At 37.3% G+C, this 12,240-nt stretch overlaps 1 protein-coding gene across 1 annotated transcript in view; it reads left to right on the top strand.

The window, feature by feature from the left end:
• Nucleotides 1-8,703, top strand: part of LOC149792306 (MAM and LDL-receptor class A domain-containing protein 1-like) — a 72,784-nt gene extending 64,081 nt beyond the window's left edge. Inside the window, exon 8 of the mRNA XM_089969555.1 lies at nt 8,146-8,703. Within this exon, the coding sequence (XP_089825681.1) occupies nt 8,146-8,596 (451 nt within the window). The 3' untranslated portion in view covers nt 8,597-8,703. The remainder of the gene's footprint in view (nt 1-8,145) is intronic.
• The last annotated feature ends 3,537 nt before the right edge of the window (nt 8,704-12,240 follow it).

The raw sequence follows: 12,240 nt of genomic DNA on the forward strand, positions 1-12,240 counted from the left end.
ATTTAAAATGCTTTTAGCACCACTACTGAACTGGTCCCGATCACAAATTATCTTACTATACTCTGACTGGTCCCATGACAGATTATCTTACTATACTCCGACTGGTCCCATGACAGATTATCTTCCTATACGCCGACTGGTCCCATGACAGATTATCTTACTACACTCCGACTGGTCCTATATGACAGATTATCTTACTATACGCCGACTGGTCCCGTATGACAGATTATCTTACTATACTCCGACTGGTCCCATTGAAAACAAGATGGCCGCTATCGCTTAACCGGCTTGAAGCAGCTGTTCCGTTTTTTAGTGCCGTTTTCACGATATTTGTGCTTGTTGCCTGTTTTCATCTTCGTTATTGAGTTCATTATGTATTGGCTGTTAAATTTGTATGTGTTTCTTCATCTCCTTGTTTTGGAAACGAGAATAATTAGACTTTTTCTCAGCTGTCTTGCTCGAATGTTTTTGAACAAACCGCCATCACGTGATATTCGCATGTAAACCCGTTTATGCTACGATCGACCATCATTAATTGCTTTAAATGTTCACTCCTTGGCTATCCACACTACATTGTGCACTAGACTGGAACTACATTCATCGTTACCTAAATGTAAACAGAAGCGAAAAAAGAAACGTTGTTTCAAAGCTGGCCGGCGTTGAACAGGAAGAAGAATTCCAGTTATCTCCCTTATTTCGACACAACCACTTTTTTTTAAAAATTCGACCGTTAATTTAGATAACCTAATTCAAATCCCAATTAATGCGTCAACCTTTATGTCAACTATCCAAGAAATACCTCTGCGCATTGAATTATTAAATGCCCAGTCAGTAGGACCACCGGAAAAACGCACAGAAATAATTAATTTTATCAACGACGTAAATGTTGACATATTATTCTTGACAGAAACATGGCTAAAAACATCAGACAATGAGCCCAAATGTGCGGATCTAACATCCGCTGGTTACTCCATCAAGTCGTTCCCCCGTAATTCTCGCGAAGGTGGAATTGCTGTCATCACAAAGAGCTCCATGATAAAACGTCTGAACTACTACACAACATTCAATTTGGACCACACATCGTTTGAACTAGTCCAAACCACACTCACACTGGAGCAAAGGTCAGTCCATTTTTTCTGCCTATATCGCCCTCCTCCTAGTAGAAAAAACAATCTGGCTGACTCTCTCTTTTTGGAGCAGTTTCCGAATCTCCTGGACTATGGAAATTCGATAGGTGGCAACCTGATTGTTCTTGGAGATTTCAACTTTCACTTTGACTGTCGCGAAAACTCAAATACATCAAAACTTATAGATTTCATTAATGTTTTCAACCTCAAACAGTCAGTTAACCAACCCACCCATAAACATGGTCACATTTTAGACTGGATTCTTCATAGACCTGATGATAACATTCTACGGTCCTCCCTGGCATGCCATGACCTTGCATCAGATCACCTCTGCATTATATGCCATCTTGACGTATCAGTCCCTAACCCTCCACCTTTATCTGCTACTAAGAGAAACCTCCGTATGATAAATAGAACCAAATTAATGCATGACATCCAAGCTAACCTAACAACTTGCTTACCTCCTACAGCAGAACAACTCGATAACTGTCTGCGTTCATTACTGGACAAACATGCCCCAGCTGCCAAGTGCAGAGTATCAATTCAAAAATGTTCTCCATGGTATAGCAGTGTTAGGGACCAGCTTCGCACTGCTAAAAGAGACCGCCGTAAACCTGAGAGGCTCTGGCTTTCCACCAGACTCACTATTCATAAGCAAATATATGAAGTCGCTAAGAAGAACGTCACAAATATAGTCCATGCAGCAAAATCAGCCCACTACACTACTAAGATCATGGAAAGTTCCAGCTGCAAAGAGCTCTTCGACATTACTAACAAGCTAATGTCAAGGAACAAATCAACACCACTTCCAACTAAATTGTCTCCAGTCAACCTTCCGGAAATGTTTGCAAAGTACAAACCATTAGAGATAAGCTTGACACCACAATTTCAATTGACTCGTCGTCACCATACAGTTGGAATACATAATTTGAGCGGCAATCATTAGCAGCATTTGAACCTGTCGCTTTGGATTTCGTACGTACAATCGTGATCAAGAGTGCACCATAGCCATATGAACTTGATCCAATTCCAACATCACTGCTGCTTAAGTACTTAGATCCAGTATTGCCTTCACTAACTGATGTTATTATTACCTCTCTCTCATCTGGGGAATTCTCATCATTAAACAAAACTGTCATTGTAAAGCCTCTGCTGAAGAAACCAACACTAGACCATAACCATTTAAAGAACTACCGCCCAGTTTCTAATCTACCATTCATTCAAAAATCTTAGAAAAGGTTGTTCTATCCCAGCTTGAATCTGATCTAAATTCAAACAGTCCTTTTAGCCATGTACAATCTGCATATCGCCCTTGGCACAGTACTGAAACTAATCTTCTAAACGTAGTTAATGACATTCTCTCTGCATTGGATAGCGAAAAGATTACAGTCCTCACCCTCCTTGATTTGTCTGCAGCATTTCATACAATAGACTATGACATATTACTTCACCGTCTCCAATATGAATTTGGCATTCATGATAACGCCTTACTGTGGTTGAAGTCCTACTTGGTAAACAGAACACAAATTGTATCTGCAAATGGAATACACTCCAGCCCAGTTGATCTATGTTGTGGTGTTCTACATGGGTCTGTTCTTGGACCTGTTCTCTTCATTCTGTACACTCAGTCGCTCTCTAGTGTCATAAATCATCATAAAGTGTCTCATCAATTGTACGCTGATGACACGCAAATATACAAATCTAGCCACTCAACTGAAGTTGATGCTACCATCCAAGGTGTAGAGAGGTGCATTTCTGATGCGAAATCATGGATGTACTCTCCCATTGTATCAACATGTCATGAACATATGCAAGGCTGCATATCATGAGCTGAGACGCATCTGCTCAATTTGTAAATATCTTTCAGTTGATGCCACTACAACACTTGTGTGTTCATTAGTACTTTCAAGACTGGACTATTGTAACTCAATTCTGTCTGGTTCATCTCAGTATCTACTCCAGAAACTTCAAAATGTTCAAAACACAGCTGCTAGGATCATACTTAGAGTACCAAGATCAGAGCACACCTCCTCGCTGCTCTGTACCCTACACTGGCTATCCATTCGATCCAGAATCAAACACAAAATTTGTTCTCTGTGCTACATTTCACTGTCGGACTCTAGTCCAACATACCTATCTGACCTCACCCATGTGTACACACCAGCAAGATACTTACGCTCCTCTTCTGACAATCGTATGCTCATTATTCCCACTATGAAAACAAAGTCGTATGAACAGAATTCTTTTGCATACCAGGGCCCAGCAAATTGCAATGAATTGCCCACTGAACTTAGACACAAAGATACAGTGATCACATTAAAGAGGACTCTAAAAACTCACTTATTTCGACAGCAAGAAGAAGGTTAAAGACCTAATAAAGTTTCCTACCTGAAATATTCTCAGCATGTTTTTTATTATTTTTTTTAAAATGTTTTTCTAATTTCATGTTTGTTTTTGTACTAATATTATTATGTTTTTTATCTTATAGGTGTTGTCTAAAGTTGTAAAGGGCTTAGAGCTTCTAAAGATTAGGCGCTATACAAAGTCCTCATTATTATTATTATTATTATATGAGAGATTATCTTACTATACTCTGACTGGTCCCATGACAGCTTATCTTACTATACTCCGACTGGTCCCATGTGACAGATTATCTTACTATATTCCGACTGGTCCCATATGACAGATTATCTTACTACACTCCGACTGGTCCCATATGACAGATTATCTTATTATACTCCGACTGGTCCCATATGACAAATTATCTTACTATACTCCGACTGGTCCCATATGACAGATTATCTTACTACACTCCGACTGGTCCCATATGACAGATTATCTTATTATACTCTGACTGGTCCCATATGACAAATTATCTTACTATACTCCGACTGGTCCCATGACAGATTATCATACTATACTCCGACTGGTCCCATATGACAGATTATCTTACTATACTTCGACTAATTCCATATGTCATATTATCTTACTATACTCCGACTGGTCCCATGACAGATTATCTTGCTATACTCCGACTGGTCCCATACGAGAGATTATCTTACTATACTCCGACTGGTCCCATACGACAGATTATCTTACTATACTCTGACTGGTCCCATGACAGATTATCTTACTATACTCCGACTGGTCCCATGTGACAGATTATCTTACTATATTCCGACTGGTCCCATATGACAGATTATCTTACTACACTCCGACTGGTCCCATATGACAGATTATCTTATTATACTCCGACTGGTCCCATATGACAAATTATCTTACCATACTCCTACTGGTCTCATGACAGATTATCTTACTATATTCCGACTGGTCCCATATGACAGATTATCTTACTACACTCCGACTGGTACCATAAGCCAGATTATCTTATTGTACTCCGACTGGTCCAATATGACAGATTATCTTACTATACCCCGACTGTTCCCATGACAGATTATCTTACCATACTCAAACTGGTCCCATATGACAGATAATCTTACAATACTCCGACTGGTCTCATGACAGAATATCTTACTATACTCCGACTGGTCCAATGTGACAGATTATCAGACTATTCTCCGACTAGTCCCATATGACAGATCATCTTACTATCCTCGGACTGGTCCCATATGACAGATTATCTTACTAGACTACGACTGGCCCCATATGACAGATTATCGTACTTTACTGCGACTGGTCCCATATGACAGATTATCTTACTATACTCCGACTGGTCCCATGACAGATTATCTTATTATATTCTAACTGGTCCCATGACAGATTATCTTACTATACTCGACAATACCGGCAAAAGAAAATGTATTAATTATATTGTGGTGATCACATTGTCGATATCATGGGTTAATGGGAGGGTCTTACCCTATCGGAGTAACAATTGCTATAACTGGAAATTTACAAATGCTACAGAGAGAACAAACAAGTTATAGTTTAATTCAGTAAAGATAACACATACAAAGTTGATATTAAAATGTCTCTATGGATGGTGTAGAAGAGTATAAATACGCAGACCATATATGTTACAAGAATGGAAAGTTCTACAACAGCTGAAAAATCTAGTATCTAGTAAAGTGCATCTGCTATTAAATTACCTTTTCCCTTAATGTGCCTTATGTCAATATTATATTTATATAACAACAATTCAACCTTAGACGTCTTTCATTTTTATATTTCGTCTTGTCCATGAAAGTAAGGGGGTTGTGATTACTAAACACAATAATTGAAGAAGGAGGTGAACTAATGTAAACCTCAAAATGTTGTAATGTCAATATCAAAGTCAACCATTCCTTCTTGATTGTTGAATAATTTCTTTGGTGCTTATTTAATTTCTTAGAAAAATAGCACACTTGATGATCTACACCATTTTCGTCTTCTTGAATGAAAACTGCTCCAACCCCAACATCAGTTGCATCAACTGACAGTTTAAATGATTGCCTGAAATTTGGAGCTGTAAGAACTGGCCCGCTTTTAAGTATGGCCTTTAACTTATCAAAAGCCTCCTGACATTTTTCAGTCCATAGAAACTTGGTTTTCTTGCTCAATAAATTTGTCAGGGGTTCAGCAGTTTTGGATAAATTAATTGTCAAACTTCCATCAGTGAGTCTGTCAAAGAATTTTCGAATTGTCGCTAAATGTTCTGTGCATGTGTCATTGTAGATAATGACATAATCGATGTAAGCAACACAATTATCTAGACCAGGGTAATCATGTTCATTAAACGTTGAAAAGTACTTGGCAAACCTTTCATCCCAAACGTCATCTGGATTCACGAATGCCAAAATTTCCTTTGCTCTTTTCGTCTTTGGATTTTGTCAAACTCCTTTCAGAAGGTCAGATTTAATGACATACTTGGCATTTCTGATCTTATCAATACAGTCGTCGATTATTGGTAAAGTGAATAAATCTGTTTTTGTCAAACTATTCACCTTTCTATAATCAGAGCACATGCGAAAAGTTTTATCTGGTTTCGGAACAAGTATACATGGTGAACTCCAGTCACTTTTACTGGGCTCTATGAAATCATTCTCCAGCAAATAGTGAATTTCTCTTTTCAAGTATTTCTGTTTGAGAGGGTTCATCCTGTACATATGTTGTTTCACAGTTTTTGAATTTACATTTCAACGTCATGGAACATTTTGTTTGATCTTGTAGGCTCATATTTAAATAATAACTGTTTAAGTTCATTCCTTTCTTGTTGTTGCAAATGTGAAAGTTTCTGGTCCAGATTATTCATAGTTTCTGAATTCCGTAGATTTGTCACTCCAAAATCAGTAGAATCCGATGGTATTCCTTCACTTAAATCTTCAGTGAGTAGGACAGGTATAACTGAAGCAATTGCATGATTAACCTGGCTATCTCTCGCAACATACTGGTATTCCTTTAATTTATTTAGATCCCAGGAGCCCTAATCTGAAAAAAATTCCGAAAAATGAGCAAGAGAGACAGACCAGGCTCAAAACATCTCTCCACTGCAGTTCTGTCAAACCTTAATTTCACTTTTGACTTGAATTGCTGGACGCCAAATTTAAGCATAACTAGCTAAACAATTCGAGACATACAATTTGACCCTTGATCAGATTGGACAGATATGGAAAGGCCAAATTGATTTAAAAAATTATCAAAGCTTTTACTATTGTTTTAAATTTAATATTCCTCTATGGAATTGCCTCTGGAAATCTTGTTGACGCACACATTATGGTCAACAAGTATTGGTTACCTGACTTGGTCTTAGGTAAGGGACCTACACAAACTATCTGCTAAATGGCTCGTCAAATGCAGGAATATGTTGCAGATGAGACTTAGGTATCTTCTGATTGGGTTTTCATACCATTTGACAAGTATGACAAGATCTGCAGTATTTGCAAACATCGCTTTTAATTATTGGCCAATAAAAGTAAGTCAAGATCTTGTGATAAGTCTTATTAATCCCTAAATGACCAGCCAAAGGAGTTTCATGGGTCAGACTAAGTATTTCCTGTCTGTACGACTTTGGAACTACAATTTGATAGTTCACGGACACTAATCACCAGCAGGTACGTCGGGAGGTCTCTATTTTATCATAAAGATTCTATTTTGAATGAAATAACAGATAGGTAATTCTGTGGCTTCAGTTTCACTAATGGCCCTTTGAAACAAACAGGAGATCTCAGGATCTTTTTCCTGTTCGACGACAAGTGATTGTCGTTTGTCACCCTGATTAGAATAAAGAGAATGAATTTGTCACCAGAGTACTAATGGAGGGGTAGAACTCCGTGATGAACTTTTTAACAGAGTACTAATGTATAGGTTGGTACGAATTTATGGTCATAAAGTAAGTAACAGAAAGAAGCAAAACCATCAAGTTTTGGTAAAACGCCGCTCAATCAGATTGCGTAATATGGTTTTGCCAAGATATTTATAGTACAAAATTAACTCTTTGCACACATTAACATTGTAAAAATTCAAACCAATCAGCAGACGAAGCGTCTTCAATTCATTAACATAGTTTTTGATAGAATTTTTCGCATGGTATCTGCTTGCCGCACAATTAAGTTGAACAGACTCCGATAACTAGGAAAACCAATAGATTCAACATCAAGGTAACATTGCACATATCGCTTTAGATAATTCACATGAAGAGAACGGATAAGCTTAAAGCATGCAAAACATATGGTTACTCAAAGACATGTGAAAACGTCTTCAGTAAATAGTCATTTTGAATTGAGCAACATTTCAATAAAGAACTTTGGCAAAGTTTACCGTTCAACTCCTGTCTTGCATCAGACAATATATGCATTTATTTCAGAATATTTTAGCAATTGTAACTTCTATATTTAAAACGTTTGTTGGTATATTTGTATTTTCTCTCGCCGTCGTTTATAATTATAAAACCTTTCATAATTATTGATATAAGTTTACACCGTGATTTACATCAACTACTTACTTTTAACGATGTTTAAGAAAACAAGTTTCATAAGTTTTGCTGAAATAAGCTTTCATTGATTTTTTTATTTCTTTTTAGAAAAAGGCGACAAATAGAAAAGAAAACTGATTTCATCGAATTTCAGACAGCTTCATCCACACTTTCAGGAACAGTGCGGAAAGTGGAAAATCCCTCAAATGCAGAGCATTCGGTCAACACTGGCTTTACACACAGTTCTAATACTTCTCACCCAAATGACAGTTCGACTGTTAGTGTCAACGCCACCATGGAAAACTACAGTTCTGTTGCTACTTTTGTAGCAAAGCCCACTCATGGAGCAGACAATACGTACGACACCACTCTGGATGAAACGAGGCCTTGCTTGGATGATACATATGATCACGTGACAACACATTACAATGATTTATGCGACAAAACGTATGAGTTAAATGATGTGTCTAGTAGCAAGTCCGATGCAAATCAACCTTATGATCACGTGACCATTGGCGCGTGCCAAACACCCGTACATATATCAGACAACGGAATCTAAAATGACAATGCTTACTGAGATTTGACAAAATGACCTTGTTCTCTCTCTCTCTCTCTCTCTCTCTCTCTCTCTCTATATATATATATATATATATATATATATATATATATATATATATATATATATATATATATATATATTCTCTCTTATTCTTATATTCTCTCTCTCTCTCTCTCTCTATATATATATATATATATGTATAGAGAGAGAGAGAGAGAGAGAGAGAGAGAGAGAGAGAGGGAGAGGGACAGAGAGACTGAGAAAGATACAGAGAGTTACAAATATTTACCAAATGAACGTTTTATCCTCCTTCAGAAGGGTGCGTGATAATATGAAGTGAAATCATATATAGAGAAAGATTATTACCATACAGATTAGAGAATTTTAAATTCCTCTTCTGCTTTGATTCAAAGCCAGGTCCACAGGTTACTACACCCGTCGCCTTGTCTGCACGCACCAACACCCTTTCCCTCTCGACTAAGTGCACATCCCTAAAAGAGGATGGGACGTAGTCGTATATGTTGGCATTGGTGGGTAGCAGACACACTCGCACTACGATGAACTCTCCTGTGAGTACACTTTCACTCCGGATTCCAATAATAGAAGTCATGGTCTACAGCAGTTGTATGTAGAACGTAGCAAATATTAAACAGAGTGGAAAGAACTATCCCGGGATCATTCTGGAGAAGGAATATTACCATATACGTGTGTATGTCTGTGTCATTTTCTATTAAACTTAATATTTATTATTGTAAAATTGCTAATAGGTATACAAGCGTAATCATTTTTAGAGATCGATTGCAATGTAATTCTTGCCACTGGATTCATAATCTCTGTCTATCCGTCTCTTAAATAATCTGTCCGTGCGTGTTGCGTAAATACTACGGGTAATGTGCATGTTTAGCTCAATTACATAAACACTCATGACTTTAGAGTCGTGTGGCTACAAGTACTAAATCCTAAGTCAACACTAGATCTCTATGAGCTATGTTAAATGAGCTTATGATTTGTTTTAACCTTTGCGAATGACCCCGTGATATATTTCAATCTTTGCGCATGACCCGGTGATGTATTTTAACCTTTGCGAATGACAAAGTGATGCAATTTAACCATTGCGTTTGGCTCATTTTTCTCAGACACTATAATGCAGAATCGTATAACTTGGTATGTAGACGCGCCCTGGGAAGTACTATAGCCAGCAGTCAAAACATAGTGATTGTGACCTATATTTCACGCTCCCGTTACCTCTGTTGACGTTCATATTCAATTCAGTTTGTCCGACACAACTGCATGCAGACTAATGTATCATGATACACAAATATCATAAAAGAATAAAATCACCATTTAGACAATACAAAGATATGCAATCACACATTATCGTCGGTTTCCTTGTCAGTATATCTATGAATTTCAAACTGACAAGAAGAAATTTGTCTTAAACTTGACCGCAGTTGACCTATTTACAGAAGATACGTAACAGGTTTCGGCAAAAATGCCGATGTATTGCTACTGATATTTTTGTCCAAAAATACATCTATAATAAGTTAGAATCCAATTAGTAACGATAACGTGCTTCGAAAAGTATGTATGTATGTATGTATGTATGTATGTATGTATTAGCGTTTCAAGGAGCCGTAACGCAGTAAAGGCTATACGGAGCCAACTAGAACTAAAGAACTGAAGATATTAACCAAAAAGATGGAAATTATTCCTTGGAAAATGATTTATGCTTATGTTATTCTTGTAGATAGCCGTGAATCTCATGATACACCAGTCATGCAAATAGTGACACACTAGTCATGCAAATCATGATACACTAGTCATGCAAATCATGATACACTAATCAGGTAAATCATGTTATGCTAGCAATGTAACTCATGATACGCTAACCATGTAAATCATGATACACTAGCCGTGCAAATCATGATACGCTAACCATACAAGTCATGATACACTAGTCGTGTAACTCATGATACACTAGTCATGCAAATCAAGATACACTAGCCATGGAAATCATGATACGCTAGCCGTGCAATTCATGCTACACTAGTCATGCAAATCATGCTACGCTAGCCAATCAAATCATGATACACTAGCCATGCAAATCATGATAATTAGCCGTGTATCTCAGTATGCACTAATCATGCAAATCATGATAAGCTAGTCATGCAAATCATTATGCACTTGCCGTGCAACTCATGATACACTAGTCATGCAAATCATCGTACACTAGTCGTGCAAATCATGATACTCTAGCCATGTAAATCATGATACGCTACCCATGCAAATAACGATACACTAGCCGTGCAATTCATGCTACACTAGTCATGCAAATCATGCTACGCTAGCCAATCAAATCATGATACACTAGCCGTGCAATCCGTGATACACTAGTCATGCAAATCATGAAACACTAGCCATGCAAATCATGATACATTGGCCGTGTATCTCATCATACACTAGTCATGCAAATCATGATACGCTAGCCATGCAAATCATCATACACTAGTCATGCAACTCATGATACACTAGTCATGTAAATCATGATAAACTATTCGTGCAAATCATCATACTCTAGCCATGTAAATCATTATACGCTAGTCATGCAACTCATGATACACTAGTCATGCAAATCATTATACGCTAGTCATGCAAATCATGATACACTAGTCATGCAAATCATGATACGCTAGCCATGCAAATCATAATTCACTAGCCGTGCAACTCATGATACACTAGTCATGCAAATCATGATATTCTAGCCATGCAAATCACGATACACTTATCGTGCAACTCATGATGCATTTGTCGTGTGAATTATGATACAATAACTTCAGAAAACATGATACAATAGCCATGCAAATAATGACACCCTGTTCGTGCATATCATGATACACTAACCGTACAAATCACGATACACTAACCGTACAAATCACGATAAGCTAACCGTACAAATCACGATAAACTAACCGTGCAAATCACGATACACTAATCGTAAATCATGATAAGCTATCCATGCAAATCATGACATCCTTTTTCTGGAAGTTATCAAGTTCACACACATTAACACGTTGGACATTCACGCTGGTTCTTTCATTCAGCTTTATTCACATAAGATTTGTATCGCATTTTATACATGCAAGAAGGAAGTACACCTTTTTTATAGTTATTTTTTCTTCTTCATTCGATATGTGGATTGCGTTCGGCTTCATGTTGATACGCGAAATTGTTTTATGCATAGTTTAGACTTTATATCCAGACTCAAAGATTTACAATTCTCTCGGATAATTTTATATCACGTGGTCTTAATAAAGGATATTTTTTATTACTCATGGTCCTTTTATCTTGTAGGAGAATTAACCTTGTTTGGCTTTGCTCATATGATTGTGTTCTGCTTTTCTTGTTCTTGTTTTTAACAATAGTTTAATAGATTGTGGAATAGATAATAGATTCTGTCCATGAAAACTGTTCAGCTGGGTGTTACGATCTCCATGCATCCATGATTTAAAAAGACCTTTAAGAATCAGAAGTAGTGTAATGAAATATGCTAGATTTGTGCGCATTGTCAGTTGATAGTTGTTAAAAGAATGTATCTGAAACAATGTTTTAGCTATTGGCTTACTTGACCTGCAAATTATGTGTGA

This window comes from Sinohyriopsis cumingii, chromosome 9 (genome assembly GCF_028554795.1).
Source record: "Sinohyriopsis cumingii isolate HCF-2022 chromosome 9, ASM2855479v2, whole genome shotgun sequence".
Lineage (NCBI taxonomy): Eukaryota > Metazoa > Mollusca > Bivalvia > Unionida > Unionidae > Sinohyriopsis > Sinohyriopsis cumingii.